The sequence below is a fragment of the Hemitrygon akajei genome, chromosome 13 (assembly GCF_048418815.1).
Source record: "Hemitrygon akajei chromosome 13, sHemAka1.3, whole genome shotgun sequence".
In the NCBI taxonomy this organism is placed as follows: Eukaryota; Metazoa; Chordata; class Chondrichthyes; order Myliobatiformes; family Dasyatidae; genus Hemitrygon; species Hemitrygon akajei.
This window is the reverse complement of record NC_133136.1, coordinates 74,439,439-74,464,490: the sequence shown is the minus strand read 5'-3', so window position 1 is coordinate 74,464,490 and position 25,052 is coordinate 74,439,439. Positions and strand designations below refer to the sequence as shown.

The following is a 25,052-nucleotide window of genomic DNA, read 5'->3' as shown; positions in this document are numbered from 1 at the left end:
ATGCATGAAACTGGAAAAGGCTACAAAAGCATTTCTAAAGACCTGAGTGTTCATCAGTCCACAGTAAGGGAAATTGTCTACAAATGGAGGAAATTCAGTACCATGGATACTGTCCCGAGGAGTGGATGTACTGCAGTGATTGCACCAAGAGCACAGAGTGCAATGCTGAAGGAGATGAAAAAGAACCCAAAGGACCTGCAGGAATCTCTGGAACATGCTAAAGTCTCTGTTCAGGTGTCCACTATAAGAAAAACACTGAACATGGATGGTGTTCATGGAAGGACACCAAGGAGGAAATCACTGTTCTCCAAAAAAAACATTGCTGTACATCTCAAATTTGCAACAGACCCACCTGGATGTTCCACAATGCTTCTGGGACAATGTTCTGTGGACAGCTCAGACAGCAGTTGAACCTTTTGGCAGAAATGCACACTGCTGTATTTGGAGGAAAAAAGGGCACTGCACACCAACAACAAAACCTTATCCCAACTGTGAAGCATAGTGGAAGGAGCATCATGGATTGGGCTGCTTTGCCTCAGGGCCTGGACATTCTGCAATTGTTGGGGTAACAATGAATTCAAAATTGTATCAAGACACTTTACAGGAGAATGACAGAGTAGCAGTCTGTCACCTGAAGCATAATAGAAGTTGGATAATGCAACAGGGCAGTGATCCAAAACAATAGTAAATCAACAACAGAATGGTTTAACAAGAAGAGAATTCGTGTTTTGGTATGGCAAGTCAGAGTCTTGACCTTAACCCAATTGAGATACTGTGGAATAACCTGAAGAGGGCTGCTCAAGAAAAGTATCCTAGAAATATTGATGAACTGAAACAGTTTTGTATGGAGGAATGATCTAAAATTCCTCCTCACCATTGTGCAAGTCTGATCAGCAGCCACAGGAAACATTTGGTGGAGGTTATTGCTGCTAAAGGAGGTTCTGTCAGTTATTAAATACCAGGGTTCTCATACTTTTTCCAGCTTGGACTGTGAATGATTAAACAATGTGTTCAATAAAGACATGAAAAGTATAACTATTTGTGTATTATTTAGGCAGATTATGTTTGTCTATTATTGTGACTTGGATGAAGATCAGACCATATTTTATGAGTAATTAATGCAGAAAACTAGGTAATTGCAAAGAGTTCACAAACTTTTTCTTGCAGTTGTAAGTCCCATTCCAGCTTGTGACCATTCAATCAATTGCTTGCATGGTGATATAAAATAGCATTATTAGTACTGCAGTAGTGCCCAATGTGTGCTTTATTAGACTATTTTTCTCCAGACCTTTATCACAGCCTAGATCCAAAAATGGACAAAAGAGCTGAATTCCAGTGGTGAAGTGAGAGTTACTACCCTTGACATCAAGGCTGCAGTTGACCAAGTGTGATATTTGGGAACAATACCAAAACGGAAATCAGTAGGAAGAGCTCCTGTGGTGGAGTAATACCTGATATAAAGAAGGTTTTCTTTGTTGGAACCTGTTTATTCCAACTGCAGGGCAATGTCTCAGGCCCAACCAACTTCAACTCTTCCATTAATAATGTACCTTCCATCATAATTGTCAGTTCTATTTACAGCTTGTCAGAAAATGATGTATTCTGTTCAATAAAGAAAATCAGCATCCCTCCCATTGGGTAGAAGGTACAAAAACATAAGTGTGTCTTATCAGGTTCAAAGACAGCTTCATCCCACTGTTATAAGACTGTTGAATAGTCCCCAAGTGCAGATAAGACCTTAAGACATAGGAGCAGAATTAGGCCATTTGGCTTATTTCATCTGCTCTATCGTTCAATCATGGCTGATCCTTTTCTCCCCTCCTCAGACCTACTCCCTGGCCTTCACTCTGTAACCTTTGATGCCATGTCTAATCAAGAACCTAGCAAGCTCTGCCTTAAATACACCCAGCGACCTGGCCTCCACAGCTGCCTATGGCAACAAATTCCACAAATTCACCACCACCTGGCTAAAGACATTTTTCAGCAACTGTTTTAAATGGATGCCCCTCTATCCTGAGGCTGTGCTCACTTGTCCCAGACTCCCCCACCATGGGAAACATCCTTTCCACATCTACACTGTCTAGGTCTTCCAACATTTGGAAGGTTTCAATGAGATGTCTCTCTCCCGCACCCCCCCCCCCCCCCCAATATGCTTCCAGTGAGTACAGACCCAGAGCTATCAAACATTCCTTTAAGGAAGCTATGCTGACTTTGTCCTCTCTTGTCCTGTGTCACCAAGTACTCTATAACCTCATGCTTAAAAATGGACTCCAGCATCATCCCTACCATTCAGGTCAGGCTAACTGGTCTATAATTTCCTTTCTGCTACCTTCCTCCTTTCTTAAAGAGTGTTATGATATTTGCAATTTTCCAGTCCTCCAGCACCATTACCAAGTCAAATGATTTTTGAAAGATAATTACTAATGCCTCCACAATCTCTACTGCTGCCTCTTCAGAACCTTAGGGTGCAGTTCATCTGGTCTGGGTGACTTGTGTACCCTTGGGTCATTCAGCTTTTTGAGCACCTTCTCCCTTGTAATAGTAACTGCACTCACTTCTCTTCCCTCATACCCTTCAACATCTGACACACTATGAGTATCTTCCACAGTGAAGACTGATGCAAAGTACTCATTTAGTTCATTTGCCATCTTTGTCCCCTGTTATTATTTTTCCAGCCTCATTTTCTTCCTGTCCTATATCCACTGTCATCTCTCTTCTTTTTAACATACTTGGAAAAAGCTTTGACTTTTTGCTAGCTTGCTATCATGTTTCGTCTTTTCCCTCCTAATGATTCTTTTAGTTACTCTCTGGTTTTTAAAGCTTCCCAGTCCTCTATCTTCCCACTAATTTTTGCTTTGATGTATGCCCTCTCTTTTGCTTTTATATTGGCTTTAACTTCTCATCAGCCACAGTTGTACTATTTTGCCATTTGAGTCTGTTTTTGTTTTTGGAATACATCTATCCTACACCCTCCTTATTTTTCCAAGAAACTCACTCCATTGCTGCTGTGCTGCCATCATCTCCTTCTTCTCTCATGCCACTGTAATTTCCTTTACTCCACTGAAGTACTGCTGCCATCGTACTTTATTTTCCCCTATCAAATTTCAAGTTGAACTCAATCATATTGTGTTCTCTTCCTACTAAGGGTTCTTTTTCCTTAAGCTCCAGAATTATCTTTGGTTCATTACATAACACCCAATCCAGTTCAGCTGATCTGCTCGTTGACTCAATGACAAACTGCTCTAAAAAGCCATCTCATAGACATTCAACAAACTCACTCTCTTGAGATCCATTGCCACCCTGATTTTCCCAATCTACCTGCATTTTGAAATCTCCAATGACTATCATAACATTGCCCTTTTGACATGCCTTTTCTATTTCCTTTTTTAATCTGTGCTCCACATCCCAGCTGCTGTTGGAACGTCTGTATATAACTGTCATTAGGGTCCTTTCAGCCTTGTAGTTTCTTAACTCAAACCCACAAGGATTCAACATCTTCTGATCCTGTGTCACATTTTTCTACTGTTTGATGCTATTCTTTGCTAGCAGAACCACACTACCCCCTCTCCGTACCTTCCTATCCCTCCGATACGACATGTAACCTTAGACATTCAGCTCCAATGACAACCATCCTTCAGCTACGATTCAGTGATGTCCGCAAAATCATACCTAACAATCTGTAATAGTGCAACAAGATCATCCACCTTATTTCTTGTACTCCGTGCATTGAGGTATAACACTTTGAGTACTGTATTTGCTACTTTTTTTAATTCTGCATCCCTAATGCACTGATACTCATCCTGCTGGTTGCAGTTTAGTCCTGTGATTCGCCTGCCCTTTCTGACAGTCTGACTGCATGCTTTCTTTGCTTTTTTTTTACCATCTGCCCTATGCTGAGTCACTTCACTCTGGTTCCCACACCCTGCTAAATCAGTTTAACCCCTCCCCAACAGCTCTAACAAAGCTGCCTGCAAGAATATTGGTCCCCCTCGGGTTCGGGTACATGCAACTCGTCACTCTTGTACAGGTCATACCTCCCCCAAAGCGATCCAGTGATCCAAGAACCTCAAGTCCTGCTCCCTGCACCAGCTTCTCAGCTTTGCATTAATTTGCCAAATCATTCTCTTTCTACCCTTACTGGTATGTGGCACAGGCAGCAGTCCAGAAATTACTACCCTGGAGATCCTGCTTTCTGCCTAGCTTTCTAAATTCTCTTTTCAGGACCACTTTGCTTTTCCTTCCTATGTCATTAGTAGCAATATGTACCAAGACATTTGGCTGCTGTCCCTCCCCCTCCAGAATGCTGTGGACATGATCTGAGACATCCCTGACCTTGGCACCTGGGAGGCAACATACTATTCAGCTGTCCTGTTCACATCCACAGAATCTCCTGTCTGTTCCCCTGACTATTGAGTTCGCTATCACTAATCTCCCCTCTTTTCTCTCTTTTCCTTCTGCACGATGGAACCATGCTCAGTGTCAGTAACCCCCCCATCCGTGGCATTCCCAGGGAGGTCGTCCCCACAAACTATTGAGTAAGATGGACTCTTCTCATAATCTACCTTCTTATGGGCTTGCACCTTATTATCTGCGTACATCATATTTTCCCTAACTATAACACTTAGTTTGGCATTAGAATATATAACAGCAGAAAAACAGCCCTTTAGCCCAAATGCTGTGCCTAATTAATTATATTACTAATCAAGATCCTTTCTCTCTACACAATACCCATACCTCTCCATTCTCTGTAAATTTATTTGCCTATCTAAGCCCCTCTTAAACACCTCTATCGTATTTGCATCCACTACCACCTTGCACCACAGCAAGCTGCAGGGAGGATGCCCCACGCATCTCATCTCCTTTGAATTTTCCCCCTTGCCTTAAATGTTCTCAAGTATTATACATTTCAACCCTGGGGGAAAAATGCTGGCTGTCTACTTTTTATAACCTTCTAAACCTCTATCAAATCTCCCTCCAGCCTCTGCCACACCAGACAAAGCAATCCAAGTTTGTTCAACCTCTTCTTTGGCTAAACACTGGATATGCTGGACAAGTTAGGCCAAATTCCTGTTTCCATGCTGTACTCTTGACTACATCTTCCAAGTGGATAACTTTAATGATTAGGAAAGACGGTCTTCAAGAACTTAATTCTCCAGCTCATACAAAGAGCCATATATAGAGCATAAATGAAGGCCTTACACCCACCAAATCCATGCTGATGATCAACCACCCATAAACACTACATTAAACCTGTATTTTTCTTTTATTTTTCCCACATTTTCAACAACTTCCTCCAGACTCCTTCATTCATCTACACAAGGGATATTTATAATGGGCAGTTAAGTTACTGACTTTTCTTTCTTTGGAAAGGAAACTAGAGCTCCAAGTGGACATCCCAAGAAGAACATGCAAATTCTACGTACTACCTGAGGTCAGGATTTAATCCAAGTATTTGGTGCTTGGTTGAAGTAGTGTCTCGAGTGGCAGCACCACTATGCTATACACCATATCTCCATTCTGACATTGAGGGATCTAAATCCCCAATCTCTCTCTCTCCGTGTAGCGTTCTTGACATATCCATTGGAAGAATAGGAACCGTTATAAAAAGCTGCTCTTTTTTACTTTCTCACTTTGTTATTGATGTAGTAAACATAAGAGATAGGAGCAGGAGTAGGCCAATCGGCCCCTCAAGCCTGCTCCGCCATTCAACAAGATCATGGCTGATCCAATCTTAACTCTAGTTTTCACCGAATCCCACAAGGCAACAGTGCCAACCAACAGGGCACCATGCCGCCCATTTTATTTTATTATTCATCCTGCCCAAACCTATGTGATCACCCGGGGGAAAAAAACCGAGTTGCCAATTGAGGAGAAAAAAATCTGGAAAATTCCTCTCCGACCCATCCAAGCTATCGAAAACTGGTCCAGGAGATCACATGGCTGATCTAAACCTAGCCTCATGTCCACTTACCTGCTCGCTCACCGTATCCCCTAATGCCATTTTTATCCAGGAAAATGTCTATCTCCGTTTTGAATTTATTGAGTGTAGCAGCTTCCACAGCTCTCTGGGGCAGTAAATTCCACAGCCCCACTACCCTCTGAGTGAAGAAATTTCTCCGCATCTCAGTCCTGGAACGGCATCCCCTTATTTTAAGATTATTTGATGCTGTAAAGATATTATATAGATTAAAAACAGAAAATACCTGGGGGAAAGCTCAGGGGGTCAGGCTGTATCTGTGAAAAGATAGTGTAGCAACACTGATCACTTTTCACTAAAATGGATTTTGTTTCGTTTTTGTTCCAATTGTCCTTTTGTCCCAAATTGTGTATAATTTCTTTAATTTCTTGTGAATGCTGCTTATATGATCTGCATCTGTGATCCTGCTACAAGTTTTCATTCCCACTGTGCATGCATGTACATGTGCATATGACAAACATAACTTTGACATTAATACTGTGTTGTAATGTAGATTAGCAGGGAACTGTATATTGGAGATATAATTTTTGTTATAGTTGCCAAGCAGAGTTGAAGTGAAAGGAAGATGTTATTCTAATTTGAATAACCATTGCAGTGAATATCCAAGACAATGAAATATTCCAGTCAGGCATATAAAGGGCAGAAGCCTGATGGAGAGCAGGGTCTCAATGTCTCATTGTAGATATTGTCAGGAATTGGCTTGCAATAAAAATTTCACAATTGACTACTGAATAAAGTCATTGAAACTGCACTTGTGCTGAATACAAAGATAAAAATTGAAATCCAAAATTAATGAGAGATCACAAATTTTGAAGTTGAAGGTTGTAATTGATAATTAGATTTAATGCAAGCAGGTGTGAGGTGGTGCACTTTGGGAGGACAAACCCAGGTAGGACTACACAGTGAGCAGTAGGGCACTGAGGAGTGCGGTAGAATGGGGATGTGGGAGTACAGATCCATAATTCCTTGAAAAAGTGAAGTCATAGGTAGATAGGGTTGTAAAGAGCGTTTGGCACATTGGCTTTCACAGATCAAAGTATTGAGTACAGGAGTTAGGATGTTATGCTGAAGTTGTATAAGATGTTGGTGAGGCCTAATTTGGAGTATTGTGTGCAGTTTTCTTTACCCTGTCTACCAACACATTGTTGCCAGGACTTGAGGACATAAGTTATAGGGAAAGATTGAATAAATTAGGATTTTATTTGCTACAGCATAGAGAATGAGGGGAGATTTGATAGAGGTATATAAAACTGAGATATAGGGTAAATGCAAGCAGTCTTTTACACTGAAGTTGGTTGAGACTAGAAGTAGAGGTCATGGGTTAAGGGTGGAAGGTGAAATATTTAAGGGGGACCATAAGGGGGAATCTCATCACTCGGTGGTGAAAGTGTGGAATGAGCTGCGAGCAGAAGTGGTGGATGCAGGTTTGGTTTCAACATTTAAGAGAAATTTGAATAGGTACATGGAGGACTCTGGTCTTTGTGCAAGTTCATGTCACTTGTCACTAAGCAAATTAGTTTGGCACAGGCTAGATGGCCGAAAGGCCTGATTCTGTGCTGTAGTGTTTAGGGACTCTAAGAGGGCATGGGTGATGGGGATCCTTAATCTTTTTTTGAGGCATTGCCTTTTTGAAGTTGTGATTGATGCTGGGGAAGTTAGTGCTCATGATGGAACTGGCTGAGTTTACAAACCTCTGCAGCTTTTTCCAATCCTGTGCAATGGCCATACCAGATGGTGATGCAACCAGTTAGAATGCTCTCCACAGGTCATCTATAGAAATTTGCTTGCCTTTGGTGGCTATGAAATCTCCTCAAACTCCTAATGAAGTATAGGTGCTGATGTGCCTTGTTTGTAATTTCATCAGTATTTTGGGTCCAGGATAGATCTTCAGAGATGTTGACACCCAGGAACTTGAGACTAGTCACATTTTTTCCCCACTGTTGATGAGGGCAGGTCTGTGTTCACTTGACTTTTCCTTTCTGGAATCCATTATCAATTCCTTGGATTTACTGACACTGAAGACAGGGTTGTTATGACATCACTCAACCATCCTGTACATCACATTTCTGCACTCCTCTTAACTTTGGATGTAAGACATATTCCACTCAGGTTATTTCATGTAATAGCTCTGTAACTACCTTGCAATTTCTATAAGTTGGCATTTTCTTTATACATCTGATTAATGAAAGATGGCCAGCAAGTGTAAAGATGATTTACACTTCAGTGTGCTGCAGTTGATGAAGTGGGGAAAAAAAAGTAATGTAGGGAGAAGTGAAGGATTCCTAACTAATTGAAGGTGTGGCTATAGAACAGTAATTGGTAATAACGTAAATAAATTGGAAAGCAGCAGTCAACGGATTGGTGAGGGGTGTGGTGGGGAAACATGTTTTAAGAGACAGATTATGTAAAGTCTAATTTTAGAGTGAATACTGTTTTGAATTTAAAATTCTGCAGAAAAGATAATTACACCTTGAAACCATTCATCATTGGAATTGGGGTGAAAAGAATTTGGCTGAAGATTAGAAAGCAACATCTTAAAGTAATATATAACAAGAAAAGCTTGTTCTGTGCTGTTTTTCTGTTTTAGGTATAGTTATTCATTGGATTAGCTGGTCAGATTGGTAATATTAATAAATGAAGAGCAATATTTGAATCTGAGTGGGCAGCTTGGATACAGCAAAGATTTGAAAATTGAAACTGCAGGTGCTGGAATCTGGAGCAACAAACAATCTGCTGAAGGAATTGTCAGTGGAGTTATACCTGCATGGCAGGGGGTGGATCAATAGGGGAGTGGAATTGTCTAAGTTTTGGGTCCAACCCTTGCATCAGTACTGAGAATGAAGAGGTGTGGCTGCCATTTGCATGGTATTTAAACTTCTCTCCCCATTCTTACACTGAAACTGTCTGTCTTTGGCCTCTTCAACTGCTCGGAAGAGGCCCATCTCTGAGAACAAGAGCTTTTATTCTACCTCTTCCCCCCCCCCCCCCCCCATCTCTACCCATCATTCTTCTCCCTTCCTCCTTCTCAGGCCATCAATCTACACACCGCCACCCTCTACCCCCAGTCTCACTCTCTTTCATCCTTTTCCACTCAGTCCTGAAGCAATGCTTCAAATCAAAAGTCACCAACCCCCCCCCCCCCCCACCGATGCTGTTTGATGCACTTTATTCCTCCTCCAGATTGTTTGTTGAAAATCAGTTATTTACCTTGTTAAATTATTTGTCAGTTTCAGACTTTTCCTCTGAAGATGATACTTGCTTGTGGTGCTCCATGTGCAAGAACTGGAAGTTGACTAGGAAGATTGTAAGCGGTAAATCATGTAGGTCTACTATTCTACATCAAATCAAGTGTGTTACAAGATGTGAGATCATGCTTACCAAAATGAAGATTGATTTTTTTCATGCAATGATAGTAAATGAACTTGATAGCATAGGTAGAAAATTTGATGTACTCTTAAAATAGTATGACAAAGGCTGCAAGATACTTAAATGAATTGAATGACTTTAATCAGACATTTCAAAATCATTTTATATCATTTTTTGACATTTTGACATGTCAAAATCCTCTTAAGTTACTGACAAAGTTTATTTCAATGGTTAGTAAGAATATTTTGCTATTCAATCAGAGCATTGAGTACAGAAGTTGGGATGTAATGTTAAAATTGTACAAGGCATTGGTAAGGCCAAATTTGGAATATTGTGTACAGTTCTGGTCACCGAATTATAGGAAAGATATCAATAAATTAGAGAGAGTGCAGAGACGATTTACTAGGATGTTACCTGGGTTTCAGCACTTAAGTTACAGAGAAAGGTTGAACAAGTTAGGTCTCTATTCATTGGAGCGTAGAAGGTTGAGGGGGGATTTGATCGAGGTATTTAAAATGTTGAGAGGGATAGATAGAGTTGACGTGAATAGGCTGTTTCCATTGAGAGTAGGGGAGATTCAAACGAGAGGACATGATTTGAGAGTTAGGGGGCAAAAGTTTAAGGGAAGCACGAGGGGGTATTTCTTTACTCAGAGAGTGATAGCTGTGTGGAATGAGCTTCCTGTAGAAGTAGTAGAGGCCAGTTCAGTTGTGTCATTTAAGGTAAAATTGGATAGGTATATGGACAGGAAAGGAGTGGAGGGTTATGGGCTGAGTGCGGGTAGGTGGGACTAGGTGAGATTAAGAGTTCGGCACGGACTAGGAGGGCGGGAATGGCCTGTTTCCGTGCTGTGATTGTTATATGGTTATATATGGTTATGTGTGTTGGCATTAAACATACCTGCCATGCTCTTAATAAATCAGTTGTTCTTTCTACCAACAATAAAACAAATAGCTCATGAAATTTTGATTATTTTCAAATTTCTTTCAGGCTGTCGTTTAAATATTGCACTTGTTGGCATGTTTAAAAATAACAAGAAAGCATGTAGTATTTAAGTTTGATGCAAATTTTAAGTTGATGTGATGAAATAGCACACCAGTTTTTCTTCTTTTTGGACTGGATTATATCATAATTAAAGCGGAATCTGTTATTAGGAATTTTTGCTTTTTGTTCCTCTTCCCCATTTGTGGTTATTTCTTAACCCCAGTAAGGTGAGATGCTTGCTGTTGTGGGGGATGTGTGATAAACTTGTCTTGGAATTATTTTTACTACCTGGTTAGCATATGTGAACCTCTTGAAACACACTACGCTGGTTTCTGGGGTGGGCAGCAGGTGAGAAATCTTTACATCTACTGAAAATGTTTTTTCCTCAAGGTTATCTAGACCTAAGCTTGATGTCTAGCATGAAAAGGTTCCTCCTTCAGCCCTTAACTTTTCCACCTAACACCTCCCAGCTTATCACTTCAGCCCCTCCCCCACCTCCATCTTGTTATTCTGGCTTCTTCCCCCTTTTCCACTCCTGATAAAGGGTCACATCCCAAAACACCGACTGTTGATTCTCATCCATAGATCCTGCTGAGTTCCTCCAGTATTTTGTGTGTTGCTCTGGGCTTTCATCGTCCACAGAATCTCTTGTGTTTATGATCAGCATTAAAAGATGTTTGTTTGAGAAATTGTATTTCCCAGATGGGGCACTGACCTTTGATGCTTTGTGGAAATCAACCATATTGCTTTAGAGATATTTGTTCGTTTGTTAGCAGTGTGGCATTTCATTTGGTGAAATAATGGAGAGGCTGAAGTTTATGGAGACATTGTCTAGAAGTTATCTTTCAGCATGAACTGCGGAAGGAATTTTTTAATTCAAACACCTCAAGGTATTGATTTATCCATGTTTTATGGTGGCTACTCTACAAACTTTAGCCATCTTGACTAGTGGATGAAACGTATAGGCCTTAAACTGTGGGACTTTTGTTTCATGGTCAAAACTGCTTCGCATCATATTGTAGTTTTATATGTGGGAAATAAAACTACCATAGATTACCATAGATTGTAATTGGAAAGTATGGAAGGCAGTAGTTTATTTTTCTGGCACTACATTGCTCTAATTGACTTAAGTCTTCATGAACATTGGTTGTAGATATATATATCAGCAATTTTGAAAATAAGGAAAGCATGTATGCAATATTCAAATTGCATTAAATGGAGGAGAAATGAATGAGAGCATTAACATATAGCTGTGGAATATTGCAATATGATGTATATTTTTCCAGCATTTTTTAATTTACAGTATGGGGGAAACCAATACAATAGTTTCTAGTTAATTGAGACACATTGGGACCAGTACAGTTTGGCCCAATTAAGCGGCAGCCCCAATTAGCCAAAGTTTCGTGGAAATAGTTAAAAGACCAATTACTGTTTAACTGAGTAACAAATTATGCATTTAAATGAAACAGAACAAATTAGAACACTGTGTATTAGTTCCTCATACTTATTGACAGAAGAATTCTTTGCTGTTGTGTTTTTTTGTTTGAGTGTAAATGAACAAAATCAGCAAAGGCACCTAGTGCAAAAAATGGACTACCTTCTCAGCTTTCCTGCATAAGATCAAAATTTAAAACCAAAATTATCAAAAATCACAGGTTTTTGAATCAGCGTCTGTCAGCTGAAATGAATAACATAACACAAACACATGCAACTGACTCTATGTAAAAACTGTTTGTTTTGTAACGTCTAATGACTGTTTCTGGCATCTCAAAGCCTGAGTGCTTGAAACCACAGTGAGGAAAACAACTTTGAATTGTCTTACTACTTGCTTCTCGCCAACTATCAGTGACAAACATAAGCGCACTCAACTGGCATTATTTAAAATCTTCACTCTAAGCATTGTGTAGTATCTAACGATTGCATAAATGCATGTGACTAATGCTGGTTAGAAACTGAACAGTCTTCTGTTCCAATTAAGGAGCATAGTGTCCCAAATAAACGAAGAGAATTCTGACTCTTGATTACCGTAGTTTTTGTTCTTTAAGAGCTGCTTCGATTAACCGATGGCCTAATTAATCAGAATCCACTGTACTTGCAATCTAATGTCTGAGCAGCTTCTTTGGTCAATTACTGTTGAATTAAACAGCCCGGTTTATCAGTACTGATTTTAAAAAAAAGTCAGGCTTATTTAGCAGCTGCCTTTATCAAGACCAAATGGATCCCAGTCTGAATCATTGTCTTCTGTGCTGTGCATTTCATGCAGCTTTTTGCTAAAGAGACTACATATGGGGCAACAAAGATTTATTTTCCCTTGGTTAGATTTGTTTTCTAAAAGCTTTAATCATTACAATAGTAAATCACTTAATTTGAAATAAAAATGTCATTATGTTTTGACCAAAATACTATATATTGAGCTGTATTGGTGCTTACAAGCAATTCTTCAAAAACTTTAATACTTTTTGATTGTCAGTTAGACCACTGTAACACCTCCACAGAAGATCTTTGAGAATAGGATAAGAAGCCTGCTAATTTTGACTACTGGAACTAAACTCCCACTGAAGCATGCAAAGAATGATCAAGCAGAGTTTAGACCATAAAATTTTGAGTTTTATTAAATTTAGTGGAAAATGGGTTTTTTAAAAACTTTTTTAAACAATAGTTAAATCACATATCATTGAAATAAATTGTTAGAGAATGTTTGGCAAAAGTAAAAGCTTATTGCATATTTTAAAGAAGGCACTTACAGTTGTCTATCCTTGCTCCTAAACCACCTTGACATTTAAAAGGAGTAACTGTGCTGGGATATCGGAGAGAACACCCATGCTCTTTGGTGGCATATCAAAAATGATGCCATTTGATCTAGCCAGTGTATTGATTTTATATTTTTATTAAATCTACCAATTCCCTTTACTATCTTGACTATATCTCTTCCCACCCTTTCTCCTATAAAAACGCTATTCCTTTTTCTCAGTTCCTTCCTCTCTGTCTTATCTGTTCCCAGGATAAGATTATCTTTTACAGCAACATCAGAAGCGTCCTCCATTTCCTGGACATCTGCACTCACTCCATCTTTCCATCGCCAGGGATAGAGTTCCTCTTGTCCTACCCACCACTTCATGGGCATCCGCTTCCAACACATCATTCTCCTCAACTTCTGTCATCTCCAAAGAAATTCTACCATCAAACACATCTTTACCTCTGTCTTCCTCCTGCCTCTTCATCTTCTAAATGGGTTGCTCCCTCCATGATTTCCTCGCCCATTCGTCTCTCCCCACTAATCTCCTGGCATTTATCCCTGCAAATGGCCAAAGTGTTACATCTGCCCATTCACCTCCATTCAGGACCCCAAACAGTCCTTCCAGTTGAGGCACCACTTCATTTGCGAATCCTTTGGGGTCACCTGTGGTATCCAGTGCCTCCGATGTGGCCTGCTGTTCATTGCTGCAACCCACAGTAAATTGGGGGACCACTTTGTCGAGCACTTCTGCTCCATCTAACAGAAGTATAATTTCCTGATGGTCAATTGTTTTAATTCCTATTCCCATCTCTGTTCCAACATGTTTGTTCAAGGCCTCCTCTTGTGCCAGGAGGAGTCCACTCAGAGTGGATGAAACAAAACCTTGTATTTCATATGAGTAGCCTCCAACCAAATGGCATGAACATCGTTTTCTCCTTTTGGTCATTTTTTCCTTCTGCCTTCCCTCTTCTGTTCCCCATTCTCTGGCTTGTCTCTTCTCACCTGCCTATTGTTTACCCTGTTGCCTCCTTCTCTTTCTCCCATGGTCCACTCTCCTCTCCTAACAGATTCCTTCCTCTCCAGCCCTTTACCTTTCCCACCCACCTTTTAGCTGTCCTCCTTCCTCTCCTCCCCCCCATCTTCCCCCCACCTTATTACTATTTTGGTGCCTTTTCCCTTCCTTTCCAGCCCTGAAGAAGAGTCCTGGCCCAAAACATTGACTGTGTATTAATTTCCATAGGTGCTGCCTGACTTAGTGAGTTTCTCAAGCGTGTTTTGTATGTTACAGTATATTGATTTGATTTCACATCTGAAAGAAGGTACTTTGAACAGTGCTACTACCTCTTTGGCACTGCAAGGACATGTTAGTGCATTTTCTTTTGTGCAAGTTTCTCTGGAGTGTAACATGAACACACAACATTGAATTACTCAATATTTGGCAGCGTGTGGAGGAATAAACTACAAATGCCTTGGGTTGGTGTCCTATGTCACTGATCTAAAATGTTGGAAGATTCTTTTCACAAATTTACGTTGTAAGTATTATGTATTTATTTTAGATTTTTTTTTCTTGATCAGACAGAACTTGTTGATGCATATGTTGTGTGACACTATAAGGAAATACGCTCTGAATAAATTGTATAAACTGCTAATTCTCCTATGGTAGTTTTAGTCGTTTTATAATGTCATAAATAGTTGCCTTATTTATCTCTTTAAAAGTTCAGAATTCTAGGCAAATGTAATTTGTAATTCAATATGAGAAAATCTACAGATTGCTTAAAAACTTAAGCTTCAGTTTTGTGGAACTTTTTAGTAAAAATATTTTATTAGAAATGACAAGCTTGAAATTAAAATAGAGCCAATGAAATGCCGTCATAGTCGAGACAGAACTCTTACAAATGTCAATCAGATCAGTGACCAGGTTATCTATTTGTGACATTGACAGATAAGTAGTCTGCAAGAGGTTGGAAGAGTTTCACTGTTCTTCAAATATTAGGACTTTTGCATTCTTCCAAGGGGATGGATGTGATAATGCCTTTATGCTTGACAGTCCGGTAGTGCAGCATTTACTTAAACCTATGGTGGGATATCAATCTGAAATGTGAATCTATCTGCGGGGTTGGCACTTGAAACCATAACCTTCTAATACCAGTGACAATGCAGGTTGATACTAAAGTGCAACAGTTTGAAATGCAGCAGTGTATAACCACAGAAAATAGATGGAGAACTTAAATTGCGTGCTGATACAGATTGCTCAAAATAAATCAGTTTTTAATGGAAATATGATCAAAAAAAATTCTCACGGGGCACAAACTCTTTCAGGGATGCTAGCTAGTCACATAAAGCTCAAAATTTGTTTACTCAAACTGAAAAGTGGAATATTCATTATCTATAGTTTAATGCATTTATTTATTAGAAAGCCACTTTACATATTTGTTGTCTATAGTTTCAATGAAATGTGCCTTTGTAACAAAGTGTGACATCTAATTGTCACCATCTACTTATTGTGTAGATTTTCTGTGATGTATCATTTTAAAATGAGAAAATACAGATGTATTGTACTATTAGAAGAAACAAGATTTCTTTCATTGTAGATTGCAATTGCTCGAATACATTTTCTATGCGTGGAGGTGAGGTAGAATAGTAATAGTAATAAAATTAAATTTTAATCTAATCTTCAGATAAGTGCCTTTACTGTGGAGTGGATTTTTGTTCCTGTTTTATACCTTTTATTCATGTTGCTTTACATATTTTTTCCACAAACCAGCGATGTGTTACAGATTTTTTTTGTACTGAAAAAATTTTAGATGTTAGGCAAATGTGGAATTCCTGGGTTTTGTGGGTGAGCCTTTAGGTTCTTTGATTGTGGAAATGATTTCCAGCACAAAGCACTGTTAATAAGGGAAGTGGCCTCTGATGATATTGTTCTATATAATGGTGTGTGCTTGGTCTCAATAGTGGGACTTAACATCAGATGGAAAACCATGAATGAATTTGGTTTAATTTTATGAAATTTGAGAAATGAAAATTTAAATTCTCACCTGATATGGTTTGAGGGAAGTGGAAACCTTGTGGACCCTATGAAAAAACTTCAGAATTTTGGAGACTAATCAGTAAAAAGAAATATTAATGCAACAGTCTACTTTTAACTCAGGTTATCTGGAATTTTTTTGCGCAGTAAAAATTTATTTGTGTTACCTAATTCAAATTATGGAGTAACTTCCATTTTTAAGTATAGCAAGGCTTTGTATTAGCAGCAGAGAAGTTAATATAATTAGAAAGTTATACAGACTTAACATTTGCTGTTGAAATTGGAATCAAAGGCATACTAGTAAAAGAATTATGTAATCTTCAGTTAGGGAGTTTCTGGGATTTGAATGCTAATTTTCAAAGTCAGTGTGGTGTATGATTTGGAGGAGAACTTGGAAGAAGTAGCTCTTTTGTAATTTAGACAGTCAAATAAGTCACAACAAGCTCTGCATTTCACACAGGAAATGGGACTGTAAAAGTGGTGGAGGGAGGATCAACCTAGAGTGGTGCATCAGGTGATGGAGAAGCTGCTTTATACCGCTTGATGTCAGATTTAACTTCTGAACTGCACTCATCTGTGGAGATTATTTTGCTACATGCATGTGCTTTGCAGATGGTGGAAAGCCTTTGTTGTAACAGGAAGTGTGTCTGTATCCTATTTTTGTTGTTTCAACATTTGTATTATTACCTACTGATGTCCACCTATTTCTTATAATCTTCATAAGGAGAGATTTGGTAGTGATCAAAATGTTTCAATGCGAGAGGGAGATAGTTGGCTTTTTCTTTTGGGAGGTCGCTATGTGCTGGCATTTGGGTGGTATAATTATTCTTGTCCTGGCACTAAATTAGATGAATGATGTCAGAACACCAGAGATGGTAAGAGGAGGTTTACAGAGATGTTACTGAAGTAGCGATTTTTTTTCTTTGTGGAAGGAGCATATGAGTCATGCACACAAAATGCTGGTGGAATGCAGCAGGCCAGGCAGCATCTGTAGGGAGAAGCATTGTCGACGTTTCGTGCCGAGACCATATGAGTCCATAGCTTTTGAGAACATCTCAATGATAATCCACACTGGTTCAAGAGCCTGATGGTTGAGGGGTAATAACTGTTTCTGAACCTGATGGCAGCAGTGAAAAGAGAGCATAACCTAGGAGGTGGAGTCCTTGATGATGGATGTTGCCTTTCTGCGACAGCGCTCCGTCTAGATATGCTCCATGATGGAGAAGGCTTTACCCATGATGAACTGGGCCATATCCACTGCTTTTTGTAGGATTTTCCCATTCAAGGGCATTGGTGTTTCCATACCAGGTTGTGATGCAGCCTGTCAATAGTATTTCCACCACACGTCTATATAGGTCCATCAGTTTTAGCTGTCATGCTGAATGGAGTAAGGAAGTAGAGGCACTGCTGTGCTTTCTTAACAATTACTCTTACAATTATGGGTCCAGGACAGGTCCTCCGAAATGATAATACCAAGGAATCTAAAGTTACTGACCCTCTCCACCTCTGATCCCTCAATGAGGACTGGTTCATGGACCTCTGGTTTCCTTCTCTTGAAATTAATAAACAGCTGCTTGGTCTTATGACATTGAGTAAGAGGTTGTTGTTCCACAGCTGGATTCCCAATCTCTCTCCTATATGCTAATTCATCACTACCTTTGATGGGGCCTGTGATAGTGGGGTTGTCAGAAATACTGAAATACAGCATTGGAGCTATTCTTAGCCACACATTAATAAGTGTAAAAAAAAAATGTGGGTAAGCACACAGCCAATGTGGTACACCTGTGCTGATGGGGATCGTGAATATTAACCTAAAGGTTGTGGGATAAGAAAACTGTTTTCACCCAAAGCGTGGGGATCCAAAACTAGAGGCGGAGACTACTACCTTAAAAAAAAGCATATCTGAATGCACAATTGATGTCCTGTGCAAAACAAGAGTTGGGAAGCTGCCAACTTGTACTTGATAGGTCAAATGGTTTTGTTCTGCACCATAAATTTTTATGCTCTCTTATCCTGGCCTAGTACTTGTGGAAATTGGAAATTGCAAATTGCTACTTCCTATTTCACATCAGCCTGAGCTTTAATGCTATTAGGGCTTTGGTATAGCCAAGCCCATGTTGCCTCATTCTGAGTTGCAAAAAGAACTGAACACAAAATTGTCAACAAACGTCCTTCTATGTTAAACATCCTAAGTTTAACCTAGTAAAGGGAAGGTCTATTCAAGTTGCTGTAGGTGGATAGGCATCTTCGCTGAGCAACTTAATGTTTGACAACCATAACCACTTTTTTATGTTAGTTATTAGTCCAGCCATTAGAAAGTTTAATTTCTGGTTTACATTGGGTTCTTTATGCTGCATTAACTTATTGTCTTAAAATGATTTGGATTCACTTTCACTTCACTTTTTGGAGTTCAATTTGGTCCATGTTTCAACTAAAGTTTTTATGAAATCTGGAAGAGAGGTATTGTCTGAATTCTATTAAGCATCAGAGAGCAAGTTGTTGATAGGGGCCTCTTGTTAGCACAGTTAATGATTCCTTTCATCACTGTAGTGCTTAAGTGTAAGAAATAGGAACATGAGTGGGCCATTCAGTCCTGAAAATTTTCATGGTTGTATTTGTGGCTGTATTCGATAGTATCATATTCAATATAATCATCCAACATTCATGTTTTCTTCTCTGCTTTATTCTAAGAACCCTTGCCTCCCTTACTGATTTAAAAAAAAATCTATTTCAACTTTGAATACGAAAGAAACTGGCATGTATTCTGATGAATTTCAAACATAGCCCTTTTGAGAGAAGAAAATCGTCATCAGCCTTAGATTGAAGCTCCTTTATTCTGAAGCAAGGCCCTCTTTTGTTAGGTTTTGTTTTCCATGAGGAGAATCTTTCTGGCATTCATCCTGTCCTATCTCTTAAAAGTCAAATGTTTTGAAGAGACATCCTTCCTTTTTTTCTAAACACTGATTAGTATAGGATCAGTCTGTTCTACCTTTCCATGCCTGGGATCATAACTGCTGAACCTTGACTGAATTTTTGTTTGTTATTTTATTGAGATACAACGCAGAATAGGCCTTCCTAGCGTGTACTACCCAGCAACCATACCAATTTAACCTAGTCTAATCACAGGAAAATTTACATTGACCAATTAACCTATCAACCAGTACATCATTGGACTGTGGGAGGAAGTCAGAGTGCCTGGAGGAATCCACGTGGTCATGGGGAGAACATACAAGCTTCTTACAGGGAGCAGTGGGAATTGAACCTGGGTTGCTGATGTTGTAAAGCATTGTGCTAGCCACTAGACTACAGTAATGCATCTTAAATATTCCATTGTTCTTTCCACTCCTCTGCTGTACCTGAATGCTACCTTTGCTTCATATAATTTCCAGGGCATCTTAAAACTTCCGGTTTAAGGTGGCGCTGCTGAATGTGTGCGAAAGTTCACTGGTAGTTCTAAAGGCAAGAAATTTGACTAAAAACATTACTAATAACACCTTTTCTGAAGTAAATTGTGGTAAACTATCACTGTAAACAATGAAGAAGCAAGTGGAAGCAAAGCTGATTCGAAGGATAGGCTGTGCGAGTGTATCATAAAGCTAAAGTGCAATGTGTTCCCGGGGTCGCAGACAGAGTTGGTATTGCATTTAAAGTTGGAGTGTGTGGCTGGAGAGGAGTCTGCGTGGAAGAGAGTTGATGCCTGTCCACTTAACCAAGATGCGAGGTTGGATTGCTCCAAGCATTGAGCCGATTTGGTGAGATCAGGAATGGTGTTGGGCTGTGCAGCCCAAGTGTGTTGCTGTATTGGGATCTGGGTCCTAGAGCAAGGCACTGCCTGGTGCTTAGACAATTTAAATGCTGGGCCAGGTAGACTGGAAAACCTGAGTGTTGGGAGAGGGTCAGGCTGATATCGCTCATTCTCCTGCATTGTTCATTTCACTCTCCGTGGCATCCTGTTCAGTGTTCTGGCAGCTGTTATCTCTGAGTTTCGCAGTGTTTTTTGCCCCACTAATATGATGAATTAGACCGAGGCTTGGGCCTGCTCCGGCTGCTTCAGGGAGTGGATCCAAGAACTCAGACTGGTTCACAATGCTGTTGTTTGCTCCTGCTTGCACGTGTGTGTGTTTCTCAGCACAGTGGTTATGGTCTCTTTTTAAATTGGGTTCTTCAGGTTTCTTTGTGGCTGCCTGTAGACAAACAAATCTCAAGTTATATAATTTACACATTCTTTGATAATAAATGTACTTTGAATCTTTGAATATATGAAGGTCCACAAATCTTTTTGTGCTGCATCTTTCTGCAATTCTCTTCCTTTAACCAAGTCTTTAATCACGTCTGCTCTTATTTAACCAATTAATATCTTTTTGAAATAAAAGTGGAAAATGCTGGAAACATTCAGCAGGTCTGGCAGTACTTGTGGCAGGAAGAACACAGTTAACAATTGAGGTTGAAGCCTCTTAGGATTGAAATAAAGAAACCAAGTTAGTTTCTAATTCATGGAGGTAGGTAAAGAAAGGAGAAGAGGAATATCTTTGACGTGAGATCAGGATTAGCTGAGGAATTTATCCAACTAGTGACTCAAGTGGCAATTAAAGGAAAAAAAGAAACAATAACTTTGAAATAAGGACAGTTAGAGAATAAACAAAATAACATTTAAAAAAAAGTGCAAAATGCAGTGCTGTAGTACATGCTCTACATAAAGGTTGTGTAGTTGAGCTAAGCCAGTATGGCAAACTTGGAACAGAAATAGCTAGTTCAAATGCACAGAAACCAATTTACCTCAAGTTGTTGAATTCAATCTTGAGACAGGGCTGTATTGTGCCCAGATGGTTGATGAAATGCTGTTTCTCAAGATTGCTTTGGGCATTATTCTAACAGTGCAGAAGGACATGAGTAGAGGTAGGATAGAGAATTAAAATATTGTGCAACTGGAGGTTCTGAGTCACAGTATGATCTAAATACAGGTGGTTTGTGTTGAACAGTTCCCTTCTACCTGTTCCAGCTGTTACCACTGTAAAGAACTCTTAAAATTGTTAAATGTAATTGCTCCTTCTGAAGCTATGGTGATTCTGCTTAATCTGACTGATGTTCCAAATATTCTGCTATTGCTTCATTGATTCCAACAGTTTTCCAATAACAGTTATCAACTGACTGGCCTCATGATCTTCGCCTCCCATCTTTTTTGTTTGATTAATCACATTGTAAGCTTTCACTTCTCTAGAATCTTGATTTTGGAAATTGCAACTAATCCATCCTCTATGTGGGCACTCGTTTAGGATCCTTGGATACAAACCATTGGGCACGGGATTATTTGCTTTCAACTCCTTTTAATTTTTCTACTGCTGGCTCGGTCTTGTAAAATAATTTCTTCTGTCATTTTTTATTATCACAGGATATTTGAGCTACCTTCTACCACAAAGACGGATGCAAAGTATTTACCTTCTCTGTTATTTCCTGGTTCCCCAATTCTGTTTCTCCAGCCTTATTCTCTATCAGGCCTGTGTTTATTTTAACTGCCTTTTTATGCTTCTTGCAAAACAAAACTCCTATGCTTCTTGCTTATTTCCCCTCTTATTTTCTTTGTTTTGTTTTGTTTGGTCATCCTTCAGCTTATGAATTTAAGTCGATGTTTACCTCCAAGTATCTTTTGCCTTTTTTAAACTTTAGTATTCTATTTTCCTAGACCATTGTTGTTTCATCCTTCCAATATTCCAATGAAGAACGATTCTGGGTTTTTTTTTGGGGGGGGGGTCGGGAGTCCTGAATTGTTGCCTAAATGTTTGCCATTACTTGTCTATGTTTTACCTGCTAATCTATTTCCCCGAGTCCACTGTGGTCAACTATTCGTGTTACAGTATAAATCCCTTAAGTTTAATATAATTGTTTCAGACCCAAGTTACTAAATTCTGTCTTGCTATGATGCTTGCTTCCTAGGGAATTGTAGTTTATTGAACCTATTTCATTATACATCCCCGGATTCAGAATAGCTTATTCCCTGATTTCTATTCAATTAAGAAATTCTCCTGAATGTACTATACTGTGTATTAATTCTTGTGGATACCATTTCCAATTTGATTAATCCAATTTACATTAAGATTAATATTGCCTATGATTAATCACTACTCTTTTTGCATGCTCTCATTTCTTGGTTTGTACTCTTCCCTAGTGTTGTTACTGTTGTCACTGTGTTGTTATCTACACAGCTATCAATTTTTCTTTCCCATTGTCATTGAAAGTAACTGATATAGCCATATAAGCAGTCGTGTTTAAATTTTCAGAACTTCCATCTTATTGTATTCATCCAGCATTGTAACTTTATTGAAAAACTGAGTTTGGAGGTGTATCTAGTCCTGGTTGTCAAACTTCAATTCAGAAGAATGCGCGTAGGCTTTGTTCTTTTAGTGTGTTCAGTGGTTTCTGTTTCCTTACGAGTGCATCAGAAATGTAGACATGCATCTGACTGTGTGGGAGCTTCAGCCTTAAGGACACTTGAACTATAATGTGCCCAGTGTCTCTTGCTGAAGATTATTGGAAAGTCTTCAATCTTTTCCACTCAGCTGCTGGGTTTTATCATCATTGACATTGAGAATACTCATGAAACTGCCTACTGTTATTCATTGAAAAGCTGAATACTAAGACATCTTAAGTAGAATCAGAGAATGTTGGAATACTGAACAGGTCAGGCAGGATGTATGGGGAGCGGGGGGAGACTTGATTAACGTGTCAATGATTTATCAGAATTTTGACCAGCTTTGGAGAGATGATAAGTGCATTCTTGCCCTGTTCACATGTGATACCTGACTTGATTAATATTGCTAGCCTTTTCTGATTTCCTTGAGTTAGTTGTTTCCTTGAGTGTGTGACGAAATGCAAAAGGTCTTGAGGAACTTGTGAGCATTTCTTCTGTTATTCGGCATCCATTAATGCCTTCACTGTCTCATTTCCTAAATTTAAGATATTTTGAAGTGGAATTTTTTGAGCTAATCTACAAAACATTGTGTATCATGTCAAATCAAAAAACTTCCAAAGCCTTCCAAACTTTCCTCATTCACAATATATTACTTTGCTAACTCACCTAATTTAATAATTTAGAAAATCGTAGGATCACCTCTTCTCAATGAACTCATAGGAATAAATACCCCCTTTCTCTGTAAGGATTAACACTATGGTAGATTTTCAACAGAGCAAAGCAAAATGAGGACAAAGTCAGGGAAATGATACTAGAAAAGCGCAGATCTGAGGAAGAGGACAAAACCATCTTAACGTCACTGAACATACCTCAGAGCTCAATGCAGTCCATTGTGAAAAAAGTGGGGAAAAATATGAAACCAAAGCCACACTGCCTAGATTACAACACACTTCTAAGCATAGTCACTGGAGAAGAATGGCACTTGTGAGAGAATCTACTGTGATGCCAGCAGTCACTTTGAGCTTCAGAATTCAGTGGCTGAAACTAGAGATGAAATTCATGGCTCCACAATCTCAGTGGTCTTGCGCAAAAAGGTATTTATGTAATAGTAAAAATGAATAGCCTTGGCTTTTTTAAAAAAAGTATATCCTTACTCGTAAAGACTTTGGAAAGTGTCACTTAGAAGGTACTGTAAAGATGTGGAAGAAGTTCTTTGGGTTGGATGAGACTAAAGTGGAAGCTTTTCGGCCTCAACACAAAACAGAACATGTGGTGTAAGTCTAATATTGCGCATCAGCCAGGTAACACCATCTCTACTGTAAAGTATGGTGGAGGTAGCATCATGCTATAAGGATGCTTTTCTGCAGCAGGGACTTGAAATCTGGTCAGGATTGCTGGGAAGATGAATGCTGCTAAGTACAGAGAGATCCTGGATAAAAACACACTAGTCTCTGCCAGAAAGCTTAAACTGGGGACGAAGTTAGTCTTTCAGCAGGGCAATGACCCAAAGCACACTGCCAGAGCAACCACAGAGCAGCTTCAAATGAAGAAAATTGATGTCCTTGAGTGGCCCATTCAGACCTGACCTTAACCCGATTGAACATCTCTGGCAGGACCTCAAGATTGCTGTTCATTGCTGCTCCCCAATTAACCTGGCACAGCTTGAGCAAATCTTGTTCCATCATGTTGTGCAAAGCTAATAGAGACGCATCCAAAAAGATAGTGGCTGTAATAGCTACAAGAGGTGGTTCAACTAAATACTGACCAAAGGCAGATGAATATTTTTGAAGTGCTGACATTTCAGTCTTTGAATTTTTGTTTTTCATGCTTGACAACTTCCCCGATGTTTGGGCTGTGAAAAAAGGAGCATGTGATTCACAAATAAAAATTCTTAGTTAAATTGATCAAAATCCCAGGTTGTAATACCCTAACTCTAAACTGGAGAGGATTCAAAGAAGGTTCGCGAAAGTGATTCCAGGATTGAATGGCTTGTCATATGAAGAGCTCTTCATAGCTCTGGGCCTGTATTCACTAGAAATCAGAAGAATGAGGAGTAACATTAAAATTTATTGAATGGTGAAGGGCCTTGATAAAGTGGTTGTGGAGAGTATGTTTCCAGTGGTCTAAGACCAGAATAGAGGGGTGTCCTTTTAGAACTGAGATGAGAAATTTCTTTAGCCAGAGAGTGGTGAATATATGGAATTCTTTGCTACAGGCAGCTGTGGAGGCCAACTTTATGTACATTTAAGGCAGATGTTGATAGATTCTTGATTGGTCAGGGCATGAAAGGATATGGAGAGAAGGCAAGAGATTGGGTCCGAGAGAAAAATTGGATTAGCCATGATGAAATGGCAGAGTAGTCTTGATGGGCCAAATGGCCTAATTCTGCCTTGATACGTACGTTCTTATGTGAACGAAGCGTTTGGGGCTGAATATTTTTTCAAGGCATGGTATACAAGACTAGGCAATTGGGTTATTTGGATTGCATTTAATACTTAACGGTTGTGACAATGGCACCTTTAAAATGTCGGTATGATCTGTCAATCGTAGAGAA

At 39.3% G+C, this 25,052-nt stretch overlaps 1 protein-coding gene across 4 annotated transcripts in view; it reads left to right on the top strand.

The window, feature by feature from the left end:
• Positions 1-25,052, top strand: part of rbpjb (recombination signal binding protein for immunoglobulin kappa J region b) — a 131,975-nt gene that overhangs the window by 5,176 nt on the left and 101,747 nt on the right. The window contains exon 2 of one of the 4 annotated variants that reach the window (XM_073064875.1): positions 9,205-9,288. The exons of 2 other annotated variants lie outside the window; for them this stretch is intronic. Coding sequence is in view for 1 of the 2 variants with exons in the window: in XM_073064874.1 (XP_072920975.1) it covers positions 9,296-9,297 (2 nt within the window). In the remaining variant the exon portion in view is untranslated. Of the gene's footprint in view, positions 1-9,204; positions 9,298-25,052 lie in introns of all 4 variants that reach the window. One more of the 4 variants, XM_073064874.1, reaches the window with a different exon arrangement.